Source organism: Papio anubis, chromosome 12 (genome assembly GCF_008728515.1).
Source record: "Papio anubis isolate 15944 chromosome 12, Panubis1.0, whole genome shotgun sequence".
NCBI classification, from domain to species: Eukaryota; Metazoa; Chordata; class Mammalia; order Primates; family Cercopithecidae; genus Papio; species Papio anubis.
Genome location: NC_044987.1, coordinates 56,899,789 through 56,919,854, shown reverse-complemented (window position 1 = coordinate 56,919,854; position 20,066 = coordinate 56,899,789). Strand labels below are relative to the sequence as shown.

Here is a 20,066-nt window from a genome sequence, read left to right as displayed (position 1 = left end):
TTGCTATGATAAATACCAAAGGGGTACAGAAAGAGGCACCAAAAAAAAAAAAAAAAAAAAAAAAAAAGACTGGAAAAGCTTCAGAAAGGTAACATATGGACTGATTTCTACTTTAAGTAAAAGCCAGAGAGATAAAGTAGAGAAGACGTTTACAACAAAGAATATTTCAAGCGCAACAACATAGAGGTTGTCCATTGGGTTTTACAACTTGTATTTTAGAGATGGAGAAATTGAGGCCCACAGAAGGAAAGAAGATACTTCCCCAAGGTCACACAGCAAATTGGTGTCAGAGCTAAGATTAGGAGTTTCATTTTTAGTCTCCCGGTCCACTGTACTCTCCATTAACACCCAATTACTAGGAATTGGTACTTTTCACATATATTACTTCATTTGATTTGCAAATGAGACAAGTATTAACATCCCTATTTTAAAAATGAGAAAAATGAGGTTTAGAGAACAGTAGAAAATTGCCTAAGACAAGTCAGTGGCTGAGCAGAAGTTTCAACTCAAGTGTCCTAACTCCCAGGCCAAGTCTTAATTCTGAATCATAATTCTAAATGTTATTGTTAAAAAAACAAAACAAAACAAAACAAAACTCTGGTTTAGAGAAGAAGACTACATACAGGAGTAAACAGATGACTAGGGAAGTGGCTTTTCTTACTTTGTCATTTTATGAGGGATCCAGAAAAGGGCAATTTTTAAAACAGTGAAAATTTGTTTTAAAGTCATATACGAATTAATCAGGAAGAACTAGAGAACCAGAAAGCAATGCCAGTTTGCAGACGTCGCCAAATCGGTCACATTGAATCCTTTTTGGAAGTAAGTAGACACAGTGAATAAATTAAAGCCCTTGTCAAATGATTCTTCCAAGCCCATAGATCAACCTAGTTCTTCCTTCTAATATGAATTCTCCTGCAGTTTACTGAAACACAGAAATAAGCTACCCTAACATACCCCCATTTCTGGCAGCTAAAGAAAGTAAAATGGAAGTTTCCACTTGACAGCAAGAGGCAGTATGCTCTACTTACAGGAACAAAAACTGTGTTCTAACCTCAGCCCTGTCACTTTTTAGCTGTGTGATTTTGGGCAGGATATTTAGCCTCCCTGAGCCTCAGATTATCTTAATAGCAAAAATTAGGATCACAACACTTTTCTTCACAGGGTTAATAAGAGAATTAAATTTTTTAAAAATCAAGAAAATATTTTGCTTATCATTTGATACATAAAATGTTAACTTCCCTTTCCTCTTTTCCTACAACCAAGATGGCAGATCTGTCTTCTCCTAGGTCAATGGCAAAACATCAATAATCAATCACAGCGCCCTTTTCCACTAGGTCCTCAGTCTTTCTCAAGCATGGCATTCTAGACAATTCATTAGAGAAAAACTATTTGTCATCTCTATAACACATGCCTCGGGGTGAGGGGTACCCTGCCCTCAAAGTGAGCTATCTACACTCTCTCACCACATCCCCATCCTAACACAGTATCCAACCAGGGCTGTGAGATGGGGAACATAGGTGCAGAGGCAGGGTGGAGAAGCAGTCTGAGGCTAAGGTACCAAGCATGGCCAGCCAGCTGCATGGACCAAGCCTACGACCAGGAAATCTCTGTGCTTGACCAGTCATAAAGCAAAGAAAGGTTCAGAAAGTGACAAATTCCTTACGTAATTTCTCCAAGATCTCCTCATCAGACATTTTAGGCTTCTTCTTCTGCTTCTCAGTATTCCGGGTCAAAGCATCTGGTGGAGTGGTGTTATTTTCAGTAGGTGAAATGGGAGATGTAGCCACGTCCCGAGTTGAAGTGACAGGAAGTGGTTCAATCACAGACCGTGTGTATACCTGCATTATTAGGACAAAATTTTGGCAAGACCAGCCTTTGTCAGCACAGGGGAACCTCTCCTAGATGTGAGGTTAGAACATCCACAGAGCAAACCCCAATAAATTCATCCTTTTTCCTATGTCAAAATCTCTATTACTCCTCCTCTGTGCCCAGGCCCATCCATTCTGGGTAAAATGGCCTTCCTTACTCTCACTGTAAACAAAAGAAGTGAGTCTCAGCACTAAAGATATTCAATAGAGGCTAGACAACTATCAAAAGAAATTAGTTAAAGACAATTCTATTAGATAAGGATCCCCTTCATCTATAATATTTTATGCTTCCCCAAGCTAAAAGAAATATCCTGTATTCCCACAGCACTTTGCATTACTAGCACAACACCAACTTCTATTGAGTTATTCCCTCCTTACATCCTGAACCCTTGCAGGGAAGGAACTACTTTTGTTCTTCATCAAGAGGCAGTAGAGTGTGGTGATTTAGAACATAGACTCTGGGACCTGACTGCCTGAACTAAAATCCCAACTCTTATTCTTACCTTCTGCCTGACTTTGGGCAGGTTACTTAACTTCTCTGTGTTTCAGTTTCCTCATCTATAACATGGTGATAATAATGATACCTATCTTTGGGGTTGCTGTAGGAGTAAACTGATTAATATGTTAGGTAATCAGAATCATCCCCAGCAGACATTAAGCACTCAAACTTTACCTTTTAAAAATATTAAATGTCCTATTCATTAATTTACATAACGTTTACTGAGAATCTACTTTTGCCTCACCCTGTACAAAATGCTGCCCCATCCTCTCATTCTCATAAAGGAGGTGAGAAAATCATAACTACAAGGCAGAAAGTGATACACGTTATAAAAAAATGAGCAAGCTATATACTACTGAGGTACAGAAGTGATCATAAGTCATACTTTTTCCTAGGAGATGCTTCAAGGTATTTATCAGATTTTATCATAAAAATATCACAATTATCTTTTGGATAGTCCATAAACTGTATAAGGACAGGGAATGTGGGTCATTGATCCCTGAGTTTCTCCATCTAACCACTTACTAAAAAAAAGCAAGCATTCAGGTAAATATTTGATGGAATAAATAAACAAACAGGATCCTGCAGCTAGATCCTGAAGGATGGATAGGTTTCTGCAAAGAACGGAGGATCGTTTATCTATGATGATCATTTATCTGGATGATGCAAAGCCATTGGTAGCAGTGGGACTCAAACCCATGGCTCCACAGAGACTAAAGCCTACTAAATCCTGCACCTTCGACTGCTTGACCAAGCTACCTTTTGACTGGAGAGGCTTTTAATAGGTGGAAATGGGAGAGAACTTTCCAGTAGTGGGAACAGCAATAAGCCAAGACACTGAGATCAGAGGTGATGGTTTCTTTCCTGATTACTACTCTAGTATAATGATTTCTCAATTTTCTATTCTTGTACCTGTACACAAACTATATCCCAGGTATCTAAACCTATACTTTCATGCCCTGTCCTCTTTTGACTGTCTTGATATGTCTCTCTGAAGACAGAAACTTTGCCTTTTCCTTCTCTAATAGTCTCCTTCTCTGGCTCCTAGCACAGGTTTGTACACACAAAAATACCACTGTGCTATGGTGGAAAACAACCTGGAGTTGGCGTTAATTACCTGCTTTCAAATCCTGGCTCTTTAGTTTACTAAGAGATTGGGCAGATCAATTCACCTCTCCAAATCTCAGATGCTTCTTCTATAAATTAGGAATTAGCAATACCCTTTTAGAAAGAAACGCTATGAAGATCAATTAATTAATTAATTAATTCAATATTTACTGTCCTCTGGTATTTACCCACCTCTGCAGGTGCCAAGAACTATGTTAAACACTAGAAATACATATATATGGATTTCCTCTACTTTTTGAGGTGTTCATGGTTTAGTGGGGAAAAAAATGTTTTAAATGAACATGCCTACAAATAAAAAAAAACATATCAGTGTTAACAACTCTCCAATTTTGAAGCCCATTTTCCCTTAAGGTAACTTTGTGACCTACAGAGAAAATGATTCCACAGATTCTGTTTATAAGTTCTCATCTTAAAAGGTCACATAATTCCTTTGAATTTCCTCCACAGCATCTCCAATAGTCACTCAACCAATTTCTGTTCGAACACCTCCCTGAATGCCGTATTCCAGAGGTAGCCCTTTTTTATTTATTTATTTATTTTCAAGATCACAGAAGTGCTAGATGGTTCCTTCATTATGGACCTAAACAAAGAAACACTAGTAGAGTATCATCTGATGGCAGGTCAGTGCTCAGTGATGCCAAATTAAGTAAAAGGCACGGGGACTAGATTTTTCAAAGCAAGGGTAGAGGGACTATGGCTATTCTCAGATGCAGGAACCTCAAAGAAAGTTAAACAGAAATCATTGCCAACATCCGGCATCAAAATGTACTCCTGATGCCCAGCATATTAATAGCGCTAATGTATTTATAAATTCTCTTGGGTCTTTCAGTATTATCGATAATGCTCTAAGAGGCTCAATGCTGCATATTTAACAGAGAAGAAAAGATCTGTAGCAAGACAATTTGTTGCTTCCCTGGAGACTGGAATAATTTATGTTTGTCCTGCACTAAGTAGCATCAATCCTGTATATCTTCCTGTCCTATCTGTGGAGAACAAGCTAAGTAAACCAAGACTGGATTGGTATAAACATCAATTACATAGGACACTTTGGGACTATCTGCAAACCGATGATAAATACATACACCATTTTTTGTCTTTAATCATACAGAAAGTACCTTTAGTCAAGGTAGTTCAGTGATTTCACCAGCTCCAAAATCTAAGGACCCCTACCAGAATATTAAATTTCTAGGTCTTAGCACCAACTCCTCCCTCTCCCCACCTACTCTAATAAATCACAAAACTGTCCAGGTCCCAAAGACTCACAGATTTTGTGTGCTCTGGGCGTGGAGCAATCACTGGTGGTGGGGTAGCATCATCATCATCATCATCCTCATCTTCTGAAACTGGTGGCACTGCAGGAGTCTCAGACACAGCCTTCACATTCTGTGCAAAGAAGAAAAGCAAGATGCATCTGGTCCAGCTGCCATGGAACTTAACTATCAGGATCACCAAACCCCCCAGGGAGAAACCCCAACCTGATACCCCTTCTGAAATCCACATTAGCCTCCAAGCTCTCACCTCCGTGTAGCTAGTCTCAGAAACTCAATCTGTTTCTCCCTCTTCTCTTAGCCATCACTATCCACTCAATCCCTTGGAGCTTCCTTCTCCCACCCAAAGCCTAACTGTGAATGGGAAACTAGCTTACAGCTTTTCTACCTGCCTCTCCCCCAACCCAACCCCTGAAGACAAGCTCACAGTACCTTCTTATTCTATGAATTTTGCTCTCCATACTGAATAGGAAATAAAGTATGAAATGTAGGGAAGGGATCAAAGTTTCTAATTTTTCAAAATTCATCATTATAATTTCTTACTCTCTCCTGATATGGTAAATGGCAGTCTAAACAGGCTTTTGCCCTGTCCTTTTCCTCTCTTTGCAAAAATTTCCTGGACCCATTACGTCACCAGGGGTCCTCACCTCAACCTGAAGATAAAGAACATCAGCATCAGGATCATGTTGTCTAAAGAGAACAACGAATTTCTCCCCAGACTGGATACTATTTCCCTAAGCTTCTGCCCTACCCTGGAATGGAACTTATCACTAATTAGATCTGCTCACAATCTGTGACAACCTGATTTCCCCATGCAAACTGTAACAGAGCTGGGCCAAGAGTGGCAGGTTTTAGGGCAGGTCCAGGCAAAAATAGCATACCATTACTGTTTATTACACAGAATTAAGAGACAAAATGCCTCCAAAACATGAGATTTTTGATAGAGACCAAATGATTCTATCATTTGGTCAGCAAAGAACCAGAGAGGCAATGGGGATCTTTTAATATATACTGATATAATTCAATAGTTTCAGGTATTTTCAGAGCACCTACTTTGTGCTCAGTAAGACTGATACTGTTGACATAAATGTACAAAGATGAAAAAGATGGTCCATGTCCTAAAGTAGTGACCATCTGGTATAGGAGATAGACAGAGGATGAGAGCCCCTCCTGCCTGACACCTGGAGCCTCCTAAGAGGAAGGTCAAGAGTCAGAATAACGGGATAAATGGAAGAACTAAGGAATAATATACTAGAGCTACTGACTGTGGAAGACTGTCTTTTACCACATTTGACATACAAAAGTAGGAAAAACTGGCACTCTCATAGACTTTAACAGGGCCTCCAGCACAAAGCATAACTTAAAAACTGACAGTGCTGGGCATATATAAGCAGTTGTGGTGACCACAGGCAATAAATCTGTCCTCTTGGTTTGAAGTTTAATCACCTGAGGAATGTGAAGGAAGAGGAGTGTTAAAATTTGAGGGATGACCTTAAATCGTTTTCAGTTCCAAAACTCAAGAGAGGTTCTTTCCCTGTCAAAATATGTATTTCGATATTTTTCTGCTCTAATTTATTTTCTCCCCACTAGTCAACAAAATTTAACTAAAAACCTAACGTGGGAATAAAGTTGACTCAGCAAGGCTCTTCATCATCAGGTAGCCCTGGAGCTCCCCTGATGTATACTATAAACACTAGGTTTGTTTGCTTTATAAAACTGTGGAGAAGGGGATTTCATCACCTTCCTCAGTAAAAGATTCTGTCTTCCATAGGTGATAGCTTTGGGCAGTGATAATAACATCTGTCAGAGAGAGAAAGGTCTAGGTTATTACCTAGATTTTTACTTGTTAGCCCTGTGTCCTTGGGCAAGGGTCTAAGTTAAGTCTCACATTTTTAATATATAAAATAGGGATAATGACTACAGCTTTCTGCCTACCTCAGAGGGCCATTAAATGGATGAAATGAGGCAAAGTGAACATAAAATCACTGAAAATGGTAAAGAGCTAGAAAGATGTAAGGAATCAATTAAATTATCATTATGTCTAATAATCACAAATCTCTGTTTCAAACAAAAGCCACACATTCCACAATTCATCATCCATCTACCCATCTAGCCATCCATCCATCCATTCACTGTGTGCCAGGCTCCATTCTAGGCTCTGGGGCTAAATAAAGAATAAAACGGATAAAGCCTCTGGTTCTATAACTTACATTCTATAAGAGAATAGAGTAAAAAACAATCACCAAAGTCTCTGCTCCACATAGGAGCAGAGATTGGTTGAGGGGGTAGGGAGACACTATTTTAGATACCATAGGCATGGGCAAGCCTCTCTAATGAGATGTCATATAACAGTGACCTGAATGAATTAAGGGAGCAAGCCATGGGGCTGAGAAAAGGATATACCTGGCAGATGGAAGAAGTTAAAGACTCTGAGACAGAAACATGCTTGGTGTGTTCCCACAACCCTTAAGAATTCTACCTATGTGGCAGTAACAAAGTCAGTAAGGGGAAGTAAGGAAAGAAACAAGGTCAGAAAGTTAGTTGGGAACCAGATTACGTCAAGTCAGAGAGGCGGTAATAATACCTTTGGAGTTTAGACCTAGAATAAGAAACCACTGGAGTACTGTGAGTAGAACAGTGATGTAATCTATACATTTTTTTCTTTTTAAAGTGTTTTATTAACGATGTTTCTCACAAATTAGAGAAAAGGTTTTTTTAATCAATGGCAATAAAATACAAATTCCTATTTTATAACAGAATAGTGAAAAGCCCCCCAAAAAATTTGCACCTATGACTCTAACAAACTCAAGGGTTCCTTGTTCTCAGTTCTTTTAAAGTATAATCTGATAGAGTACTCAAAGCTTTCAGAAAGAGTACCAAATTTATTACTTCCTGAAATGTTGTATGAATAGCACTTTTATTCCTCATATGTTCAAACATATATACTAATATACCATCTCCACCGCCTTAAATACAAAAATATTCATCACAGGCAAGTTTTCTACTGCAAATAGGCAAAGAATATTAACTATAATCTATAATACTGTCTACTTTTTTGAAAACAAGATACTAGAACCAAAACACTGTAGAACACAAATGTTACTAATTTAAGAACCTACATCTTAACTTCAGATAGCATCAACTGTTCAACAATATTTTAAAGGTGTTTCTATATAAATTCATCTACCAGTTTGGGTTTTCTTTATTATGGAAATGTATGAATAGTACCCTGGATTACATCCTTGCAATCTGGGCATTTGCTTAAAGGTGTATATTCTTAGCATACTACTGGATGACAATAAGGAATAAATACATGGAAACGTCTTTGTCTGTAACTACTTTGTAAGTTCGTTCTTCTTGCGACTTCCTCAATTGTTCTTCTAGTGACAGATCTCAAACGTCCTCTGTTGGAATATACTTTACGTACTTTTCCACTGATATCAATTTTTAGTTTGATTTTCCTTCTTTTTTCTATTTCTTCTTCATTAGAAGTACTAACACAATATCACTGGCTACTTTATAATTCTCTCCAATTGTTAAGGTTTTATGTTGAATTGTCTGTTTTACCAGGCAGGATAGAATAATACTTAAAAACTGACATTTTGGAATCAACTAGCTTAGGATCAAATCATGCCTTTATCGCTTACAAACTATGAGTTCTGGGTAAGATATTAACTCTCAGTTTCCTCAGATATGAAATACAGCCTGTATTAGTACTTACTTTAGTGTTAGTGTGAGGTTAAATGAGATAAAGCTATGTAAAATTCATTTTTAAAATACTCAAATATTAGCTATGATAATGATGTTGGCCAGATGATTAGAAAGTGCTCAGTATAGGATTGCTAAATGAATACGTCTTATCCAACAGTAGTATAAACTGGAATGAAATATCTAAATGATGCGGCACTCAACAATTGAAAAAGTGGAGATAATGGGAACAGGATTGTGAAGGAAGATACCAAAATGGCAAAGAACTGTACTATTAACTGACTTAAACCATTAGCCTACATTCTACAGTAAAAATTAGTGGGTCTGATGGTTTTTTTCACACCCTATAAAAGTTTGTTTGCTTTATCATATCTTCAACATGATCAAAACCAGCTCTCATTACCGATAGGCCAGTTAAAAAACCACCTTGGGAAGGCTCCAAGGTTCAGCTAAGATGGTCAAGGATAAGACTATATCCTAAGGCAATTTTGGGTGGCTGCTGCCTGATCAAATAGAAGTTTTAAGGTCAAGGAAAAATAGTGAAGAAGAAAATGACTAGGTACTGGAATCAAAACTCAAGGCTCTGGGCAGCTCAGAATGATATAATGCAAATAGATTGAAAATGGCCACTGAAATGTGACAACCCAACCCAGAGAGGAGATGGTAGCCAGTGCATGTTCACCAAGCATTCTGTCCCAGTAGGAAGACTATGCTCATCCTACAACAAGATCAACTTGATACTTTTCCTTGGGATAGGGAGACCAGGGATTGATACCTGACTAAACATAAAATTTTTTCCCCACTCCGTGAGAAGCAGTATGGTAAAATGGAAAACAAACTGTATCAGGATTCAAGAAGTTCTTTCCATTAAACCCTCTGTTCCTTAGCCTCATAACCACTGCTTTCACTTAGGCACCATATTCTCTTACCTTTACCAATCCTTTAGAAGTCTTCCTCATTGCTTTTTGGGCGCCCAGTCTTGCTTTCTCTAATGCATCTTTTATTATAGCCAAGAATAATCTGTCTTTTATCTTTTTAAAAATATTATAAGCAGACTGCCAGGTATGGCAGAGAGAGAAGACTGGCAAATCCTCTCCCCAAAAAGCAACTATAAATCTGGACAATATTGACAAAAACCATTTCAGTTCCCTGGAAATCCAAGAAAGGTCAACAAAATACTGAGAAGTGTTCATGACTGATAAACTCCTGAACTTTGGGTTAAAAATAGAATCTCTGGCATTCTGGGTAAGGGATGCTCCCATCCATCCCAGCCCCAACTCCAGAAGTGTGGCGGTTCCACCAGGGCAGACCAGGGTATAACTGCATAGTCCAAGAACATTCACTTTCCGTTGGAGATGTGGGCAATGCCCAGGCCCAGTGGCACTGTCATTGGAAGTGACTTCCAAAGATGGTAGTGGCAGAGGGCCAACTATTCAGTTCTACTAGCCTGAGGTTACAGTCCTGAGTAGGGCAAACTAATTTCTGCTAAGGCTGTTCACAGGCACAGCAGACACTAGAAAAGCCTCATGCTAATCACACATGCCTGGCTGTGTGCATGCACATAAAAGATTAAAAAGACCCCAACAGAAAGTAAAAGCTGGAACAGACTTGAAAAAGGCCTAAAGAGTAAATGTACTCCCCTACCTACACACAGATCCATCAGTAGAGGAAAGAAGCCTTACAGAGTTGAAGTTTTTGAGCACCATCTCTGTCAAATCATTGGCTAAAGATTCAGCTAAGCAAACACAGAAGCAATCTCTGGAAAGCCAGGCTGCAACAAAACAAAACAACAAAACCACCACAAAAACAAACAAACAAAAAAACAAACACTGAGCAATGAAATCAATGACCACAGATAGAGACTATTTCACAGATTTATCCCTAGTAAGATAATACAAAACCAACAAATAAACAAAAAAGCTAGCAACTTTTTTTGGGGAGGGGGCTATCAGTATCCAGAATTGGAACAGAATATTATCTAAATATTGAATTTTCAACAAGAAATCGTAAGATATAGAAAGAAACAGGAAAGTATGCCCTAGGGGGAAAAAAGCAATCCACAGACACTCTCTGAATGTCCTCAAATGTTGGCTTTAGAGAATAAAGATTTCAACTCAGATATAAATACATTCAAAAAACTAAAAGAAACAATGTTTTAAGAGTTAAAAGAAAGCGTAACAACAATGAATCAAATTATCAGTAGAAATTACTTCAAATGAACCAAATGGAAATACTGCAGTTGAAGGATAAAATAACAAATGAAAAACTCACCAGAGAGCTAAACAAGGGATTCTATATGGCAAAACAATCAATGAATTTTAAAATGGAGGTCGGGCGCGGTGGCTCACGCCTGTAATCCTAGCACTTTGGGAGGCCAAGGTGGGTGGATCATGAAGTCAGGAGTTTGAGACCAGCCTGGCCAATATGGTGAAACCCCATCTCTACTAAAAATATAAAAATAAAATTAGCCGGGTGTGGTGGCACGTGCCTATTGTCCCAGTTACTCAGGAGGCTGAGGCAAGAGAATCGCTTGAACTCAGGAGGCAGAGGTTGCAGTGAGCCGAGAAAGCGCCACTGCACTCCAGCCTGGGCGACCGAGCAAGACTCTGTTTCAAACAACAACAAAAAAGAAAATGGACCCATAGAAATTATCTAATACAAAGAACTGAGGTAAAAAAATTAAAGTAAAAAACAGAGCATCAAAGAATTGTGGAACAACATAAAGCACACCAGCATACATATAATAAGAGTCTCTGAGGAAGAAAAAAAAAAGCAGAAAAAAATATGTAAAGAAATAATGGATAAAACTTCCTAAATTTGATAAAAAATATTAATCTACAGATCCAAGAACCTCAATAAATCCCAAGTAGGAAAAACACAAAAAGATTCACACCTGGCTGGGCACGGTGGCTCATGCCTGTAATCCCAGCACTTTGGAAGGATGAGGTAGGTGGATCACTTGAGGTCAGGAGTTTGAGACCAGCCTGGCCAATATGGTGAAACCCCATCTCTACTAAAAATACAAAAATTAGCTGGGTGTGGTGGCACGCACCTGAAATCCCAGCTACTCAGAAGGCTGAGGCAAGAGTATTGCCTGAACTCAGGAGGTTGCAGTGAACCAAGATTGCACCACTGTACTCCAGCCTGGGCGACAGAGCGAGACTCCGTCTCAGTAAAAGAAAAATTAAAAACAAACAAACAAACAAACAAACAAAAAAAACCACCTAAATGCACAGTCATACTGCCAAAAACTAAAGCCAACATGAAAATATTTAAAGCAATTAGAGAAAACTGACATCATGTACAAGGCCAATCAGTATGATTAACAGCTAACTGCTGATCAGTATATTTTAAAAACCAAAATAAAAACTTCTGATCAGAAATAATGGAGGCCAAAAGGCAGTGGGATGACATATTCAAACAGCTGAAATTTTAAAAAATTGCCAATCAAGAAATTATACCCAAGAAAACTATCCTTCAAAATGAAGATGAAATTAAAACATTCCAGATTAACAAAGAGAAAGAGAATTTATGGCTATCAGATCTGATTTACAAGAAATATTCAGAGAAGTCCATCAGACTGAAAGGAAGTAATACCAAATAGTAACTCAAATCCACAAGTAATAATGGAGAGCAGAGGAAATGGTAAATATGTAGATTAACATGGAACACTCTAAAAAAATACTTTTTATTATTTCTTCCATTAACTTCTTTAAAAAACATAATTGCATAAAGCAATTGTTAGGCTTCCAACATATACAGTACATACATGCACATACACACATTCATACACATTCGTGCATATGAATGAATGGCAGTAACAGAACAAAGAAGGGGCAGGGAATGAAGATACATTGGGAATTCAGTTACCATTAATGTGAAGTAGATTGTAATAAATTAAAATGTATAAGACATAAAATAGCCACCAAGAAATACAGTTTAAAAAAGAATTTAAATGATACAATAAAAATATTAATATAGTGGGGGAGGGGGGAGGGATAGCATTAGGAGATATAGCTAATGTAAATGACGAGTTAATGGATGCAGCAAACCAACATGGCACATGTATACATATGTAACAAACCTGCACGTTGTGCACATGTACCCTAGAACATAAAGTATAATAAAAAAAGAAATATGCAAAGTAAAAAAATAAATAAATATTAATACAAAAGAAGGCAGTGAAAGAGGAATAGAAAAAGTCAGAACCCATACAGAAAATAAATAGCAAATGGGTAAACATTAAGTCCAAACCTAACAAAAATGACATTAACATGAATAGTCTAAATACCCCAATCAAAAGGCAGAAATTGTCAGACTGAAAAGAAAAAAAGATTAGACTATATGTTGTCTACAAGCGACACATTATAGATTCAAATACATGAATAAATTGAAAGCAAAACAGGAAAATATGTACCATGCAAACAGTAACCATAAGAGCCAAAGTGGCTATATTAACATCAAAAAAAAGACTTTAAGAGAAGAAATATCATTTGAGACACAGAGATATTTCATGATAAAAAGTCAAAACAACCGATATACCAATTCTATCAATTATAACAATTATAAATATAACAACATAAACATATGTACACCTAACAAAGCAGTTTTGCATAAACCAAGAGATATTGCAATTAAAGTGAGAAAGAGACAATTCTATTATAGTTAGCAATTTTAATTCTAGTTGGAGATTTCATTACTCCACTCTCAATAATTAACTGAACTAGAAGGAAAATAAGCAAGGATAAAGGAACAACACTGACCTAACCAACATATAAAGAACATTTCAACCAATGTCTACAAAGTACATATTCTTTTCAACTACACATGGATCATTCTCTAGGATAGACTATATGCTGGGGCATAAAACACATTTCAATAAATTTAAAAAGACTGAAATCACATAAAATATACTATTTGACCACAGTCGAATTAAATTACAGATCAATAACAGAAAATACATTTTTTCAAAGAAGATATATAAATGGCCAATAAGCACATGAAAAGATGCTCAACATCATTATCCATTAGGAAATCCAAATAAAATCACAATGAGATACCACTTCACATCCACTACAATGACTATAATAAAATGACAGACAACAACAGGGACAGGCAAAGATATGCAGAAACTGGAACCTTCATAACTGCTGGTGGGAATGTAAAATGGTGCCAGCACTGTGGAAATAAGTCTGGCAGTTCCTCAAAAGGTTAAACATGAAGTTAACCACATGCCCCAGCAGTTCCATTCCTTAGGTATATACTCTCAAGAAATGAGACCACACAAGACCTTGTACGTGAATGTTCATAACTGCATTATTCATAATGACCAAAAAGTGGGAACAACCCAAGTACACATCAATTGATGAAAAGATAAATAAGGCCGGGCACGGTGGCTCACGCCTGTGATCCCAGCACTTTGGGAGGCCAAGGTGGGTGGATCACCTGAGGTCGGGAGTTCGAGACCAGCCTGACCAACATGGAGAAACCCAGTCTCTACTACACATACAAAATTAGCCGGGCGTGGTAGTGCATGCCTGTAATCCCAGCTACACAGGAGGCTGAGGCAGGAGAATTGCTTGAACCCGGCAGGTGGAGGTTGCGGTGAGCCGAGATCACACCATTACACTCCAGTCTGGGCAATAAGAGTGAAACTCCGTCTCCAAAAAAAGAAAAAAAAAACCGAAAAGATAAATAAAATGTAATGTATCCATACAAGGGAATATGATTTGGACATAACAATAAATGAAATACACCATACTGATACATGTTACAACATAAAGTTCAAAGCTAAGTAAAAGAGGCAACACACAAAATACTACATGTTGTATGAGTTTATTTATATAAAATGTCTAGAAAGACAAATTTATAAAGACCAAAACCAGATCAGTGGTTTCCTAGGGTTGAGCATGGGAGTTTAAATAAATGGTAAAAGGGCACCAGGGAACTTTTTCAGGTGATGGTGGCACAACTCTACAAATTTATTAAAAGTATTGAATTGTTCACCACCAATGAGCTTAAAATTCTAGTGAGCTTTTAGTACCCCAATCATAAATATGAGCAGACCTCTGAATATGCAAGGAAAACCTCTAACATAAAAGTGTGAAACCAAAACAAATGAGGCAAAGGGCCACCTGGAAAAACCAGACTAAACAGGGAGGAAAAAACACCCAAAGAAAGCCTATCATTAACTTCCTTAGAGAGAAGAAAATACATCAATTCTGGAAATAAGAATGCTATATATTTTCTTAAAATAAAAAAGTGTTTGAAAATTAAACATGAGAATAGAAATGAAAAATTACATTGACTGAAAGATGAAGTTGAGGAAGTCTCCTAATTCTTCAGAATAAAAACAAACGCAAGGAAAATAGAGAAAATCCTTTAAAAAATGGAGAATCAGTTTAAGAGGTCCAAGATCTAGGGCTGGGCGTAGTGGCTCACGCCTATAATCCCAGCACTTTGGGACGCCGAGGCGGGCAAATCACAAGGTCAGGAAATCGAGATCATCCTGGACAACATGGTGAAATCCCGTCTCTACTAATATACAAAAAAAATTAGCCGGGAGTGGTGGTGTCCGCCTATAGTCCCAGCTACTCGGGAGGCTGAAGCAGGGGAATTGCTTGAATTGGGAAGCGGAGGTTGCAGTGAGCTGAGATCGCGCCACTGCACTCCAGCCTGGTGACAGAGCGAGACTCCATCTCAAAAAAAAAAAAAAAAAAAAAAAAGATGTTCAAGATCTAAATAATGGAGGTTCCAGGAAGAGAGAACAAAAGAAGCAAGGGGAAGAAATCATCAACAAAATAATTCAAGCAATTTCCTAGAACTGAGGGTAGAGTTTCCAGGCTGAAAGAGTTCACAAAGCTCCCTGCAGTATAAATAGATGTAAATAGGAATACAATTGTGAAATTTCAAAGCAGTGGTGACAAAGATGATCCTACAAGCTTTCTGAGTAGAAAAAAAGATTGGTCATATACAGGGAAGGAGAAATAAAATGGCTTTGGACTCAGCAGTACTGAAAGCTAGATGACAAAAGCGTAATGTTTTCCAAATTCTGATGAAAAAATATGTATAATCTGCAATTCTATAAGCAGTTAAAGTATTAATTAAACATGAGGGTAGCATAGAGAACACCCCCATTTTGAGACCTGAAAGATATTAAATGTTTACTTTCCATTTACTTTCTTAAATCTACGAGAGGATGTGCTCCACCAAATTCAAAAGTAAACAAAAAATAATGTAGACATGGCACAGAGAAAGTAGGAATACCAACACAAAAATGCAAAGGGATTGCCAAGACAATGGTGAAGGGAGATCGCAGAATGACAACTACTTATTACAAGGCTTTTAGTCCTACTTGACTTTTTTTTTTTTTTCTTTTTTTTTGAGACGGAGTCTCACTCTGCCGCCCAGGCTGGAGTGCAGTGGCATGATCTCAGCTCACTGCAACCTCTGCCTCCCTGGTTCAAGTGATTCTTTTGCCTCAGCCTCCTGAGTAGCTGGGATTGCAGGCACACACCACCACGCCCAGCTAATTTTTTTGTATTTTTAGTAGAGATGGGGTTTCATCATGTTGGCCAGGCTGGTCTCGAACTCACCTCAGGTGCCCTGCCCACCTTGGCCTCCCAACGTGCTGGGATTATAGGCGTGAGCCACCATGACTGGCCAATAAAAATATTTTTAAGTGAGTATTCTCAATCACCATCAACCCTAGAGGTAATTATTATTACTATTTGATGTTTAGCCTTTCAGAAGTAATCTATGGGTGGTAATCTTTGATCTACACGTGTCCAAACGTATCTTTATATTGACACCTTATAGTTAAAATATTAGTTTGATTAGGTACAGAATTCTTGGTTCTAAACAATTTGCCTCATCTCTCTGAAGATACTACTGTTTTTTCCACTATTTCTAACGAGATGTCTGATGCTAATGTTCCTTTGGACATGAACCATATTCTCTTTGGAAGCTTTTAAGATTTTTCTCTTTATTCTTGGATCTCTTTTCAATTATCCGACTTGGTCATTAATAGGCCCTTCATCTGAAGACTCATGCCTTTCTCTAGCTGGGAAATTTTTCTCCTAATATTTATTTATTTTTTCACTCTACTGCCTCTGTTCTCTACTTATGCTTGAATCCCCTTGACCAACCCTCTATTGTCATTTATTCTCAAATTTTTTATCTTTTATATCATTAATTCCCTATTTACTTATATGCATTTGTTGTTTAAACCTTATAACTTTCTTTTTTCTTTTTTCTTTTTTTTTTTGAGATGGAGTCTCGCTTTGTCACCCAGGTTGGAGGGCAGTGGCATAATCTTAGCTCACTGCAACCTCTGCCTCCCAAGTTCAAGTGATTATCCTACCTCAGCCTCCCGAGTGGCTGGGATTACAGGCATGTACCACCACACCTAGCTAATTTTTATATTTTTAGTAGAGATGGGGTTTCACCATGTTGACCAGGCTGGTCTCGAACTCCCAACCTCAGGTGATACACCTGCCTCGGCCTCCCAAAGTGCTGGGATTATAGGTGTGAGCCACCGCGCCCAGCCATAAATTTATTTCTTACGTTTTTAATACTAAGAACACTCTTTCCTCCTCTGGTTGCTCTAATAGCAGGGGGTTTCTGTAGATGCAACAACTATAGATCCTCTCTGAAAATATTAGATTTTTTAAAAAGTTATTTCCTGAATTATCTATTTCCTCTGGGGTTAATTTTCTTTCCTTATCTTGGTCCCTCTCTTTAATGTTGTGTTTCTCTCAAATGTCTGGAGATCGTTGGCTATTCATTCATATTTATAAGTGAACGATAGATTAGTGTAATTAACATTAGTTTTTCTGAAACTTACGTAAGTCTGTTTTTCCACTGTCCTCCTCTGAATGGAGGTCTGATATGATCTGTTCGTGAGTTATGGAGAGATGGTTATTGGCAAGTGTTACTTTAGGGTATGCAGGCATGGAAAAGTAGAGATTCCCCTCCTCCCAGGTATCAAAAGTATGATAAATTTACTCTTGGGATGGAAAACTTTAATGTATTTTCCTTCACTGCAGAGCTACTTCTCCTGTTTCCTTTTCTTTATATCTGTGGTAGAATATTGCAGTTAACTCAGGTTCCTCTCTGTTTCTCTCTCAGGCCCCTATACCCACAGCAAGAGCTTTCCTCAAGTAGGCAGTTTACTTTCTCCAGAAAATTAGCTGATTTTAGCTTAGAATCAAATGCACCCACTGCCTTTTGTGCACTGTAAGGAGGAGGCTGCCCCTACTGTTTCAAAGGTAGAATTAAATTAATTTACCCTTGAAGATGGCCCATGACTCTTTCCTGCTTCTTGTATATATTCTTTCAGCCCATTTTCTCTGGAGCTACTTTCATTTTCCTAGGCATCTTCTCTTATACTTTAAGTTGTGGCTTCTTCTGCTCTGATCAATCTGACCTTTTCTGCTTTCTATCTTCCATGAATTCCTCACAACAGTTGATTTACGTCATGCTTTTGTTTTAGAGCATTGCTTTTAATTTGATTTTTAAGAAATCTTTTCTGAAATTAAGAAATTTGAGATAGCAAGAGAGATGGGCACATGAATTCAGTTTACTATCTTGATCCAATTTCTAAAGAAATCTAAGATGTTAGTTTAGACATCACATATCCAACTACATCAATCTTCTATTTAAAACACTCCCTCAGCTCCAGCATAAAGTCCAAGCTCTCTGGCCTAACATACTGGATCCTTAACCCATGCTGTCCATCACACAGGAAAGCACTGCCTTTTTCTCTGCCTGGTATCATTACCTGATGCTTACCTAACACTGTATTATAAATCCTTGTTTACACGTTCTGATTCACCACAAAAACTGTGAGACCAAGAGCAGAGATCTTACTAGTCCTTGACTTCTCAGCACCCAAAGAACCTATCATGTGGTAACTATTCATTTTATAAATGAGAATCAGGCATTAAAATGCCATGGAATCTTAGAGTCAGATCTCAGACCAGTGAACCACAGATAACAGAATTTAGAGCTAAAAGGGACTTTAAGATTATGTTTGTTAAACGAACAATGTTTTAAGGCCCAAGAACTCTGCAAACTTCCTTGTACTTCAGAGCAGAATAAATCACTCCATCAAATATAACCCCATTGTACATTATTCATGCCTTTCTTGCAGCCCTTCTCTCCCCAGTCTGTCATTAATTTTTTTTCTCAAGGATTAAGATAGTGCACGTTCATTTTTGTGTCACCTGTACTTTGGCATAAAGAAGATACTAACTCAATATTTAGGGTGTGAGTGAATACATGAATGCTCAGGAGAGCAGAATTTTGTGCTGGTTTCTACTACTAACTCAGTCAAACGTAGAGAGTGAGTCACTTAATCTCTCTGAGTCTTAATTTCTTAGGCAGCAATTGTATTTGATTATTTCACAAGTGGAATCATCTGTGTGAAACCAATATGGAAAATAATGACATGCTACCATAATACAAAACATTTCCTCCATGTAAAACTAGTAAGGATATATAGAGCACTGAGCTAGTGCTGGACAAATGTTCTGAATTGAGGGAGAACAATGTCCTTCACAGTCTTAGTAGTTTTAATTGTAGATACTAAACCAGTACAAGTTTTTACCAAGCAGGTGTTATCCTCCCTGCCATATGGCATGAACCCCAGGGCTCTTCCTCCTCAATAACAAACAACATAGCTACAGCTTTACTGCAGTCTCCTTTATAAGACCTCAATGACATCTTTTTTTGTTCCTTGCCACAGTGAAAAGAAACCCAAACTGGGATTCAGAAGACCCCAGTTCTAATGTGGTTCTAATTATAAGTCTTCAGGAAACTCTGTTTTTCTGCCTATGAAATGGAGATGACAATACTTTCTACATAGGTAATTGTGAGGCTAATCATGCTTATATAAAGTTTTTAACACAGTGCATCGTAGGCACTCAATATTGATGGCTATCACTCTTCCCACAAAAGCATAAAGACATTTGAGCCATGAAGCACAATTCGGCTTAAAGCCTCTTCTTCAATAATTTACTATTCAAAGATCCTGTATTTGCAAATTCTTTCCCATCTTTTAATTACATCTCTTCCATTTGATGAAAGGCAGCAGGAAGCGGGGGAAAGCAGTATAGGCTGGGAATCAGATGCCTACTGCCATTAACTCTTTTCCATTTCAGTTTTATCATCTATAAGGATAATAACTTACCTCAGTAAGCTCCTGTGAGGATTCAGAGAGTCGGTAAGAAAGGATCCAACAGGTTGCAAGGCACTGAACATGTGAATATTGTTTTTTATAATCAATAAGTGTAAAAATGACTCAGAATAAACCAGTACCCACGGTGGAAGCATGGTTCAAAGTATTTTGATGGTGACTCGGTATTGTGTTAGAACTTAACCACTCTCCTGCTTAAGTTCTTTAAGCTTCTCATCACCTTTAAGATAAGTCAAACTCCTACATGATTTGTCCCGCTTACCACTACCACTCCTCCTCATCGCCCACCTCTACTTCCTTCACAATTCACATTCTAGTCATAACAAACCACTTCGCAGTTCCCTGTGCAAGTATACCTCATGAACTTCCTTGCCCACACACATGCTATTCTCTTTCTG

The 20,066-nt window shown here is 37.9% G+C and overlaps 1 protein-coding gene across 11 annotated transcripts in view; it reads right to left on the bottom strand.

Annotated features, from left to right (window-relative positions):
• The window catches only part of PAK1 (p21 (RAC1) activated kinase 1), a 148,721-nt gene that overhangs the window by 26,924 nt on the left and 101,731 nt on the right, over positions 1-20,066 (bottom strand). For 7 of the 11 annotated variants that reach the window (XM_017948785.3, XM_017948787.3, XM_017948786.3 and 4 more), the window contains exons 6-8: positions 19,663-19,725; positions 4,759-4,878; positions 1,664-1,838 (exon numbers count right to left, since the gene is read on the bottom strand). In XM_017948785.3, the coding sequence (XP_017804274.1) occupies positions 1,664-1,838; positions 4,759-4,878; positions 19,663-19,725 (358 nt within the window). Of the gene's footprint in view, positions 1-1,663; positions 1,839-4,758; positions 4,879-6,503; positions 6,564-19,662; positions 19,726-20,066 lie in introns of all 11 variants that reach the window. The other 4 variants (XM_017948790.2, XM_009186982.2, XM_009186981.2 and 1 more) reach the window with 3 other exon arrangements.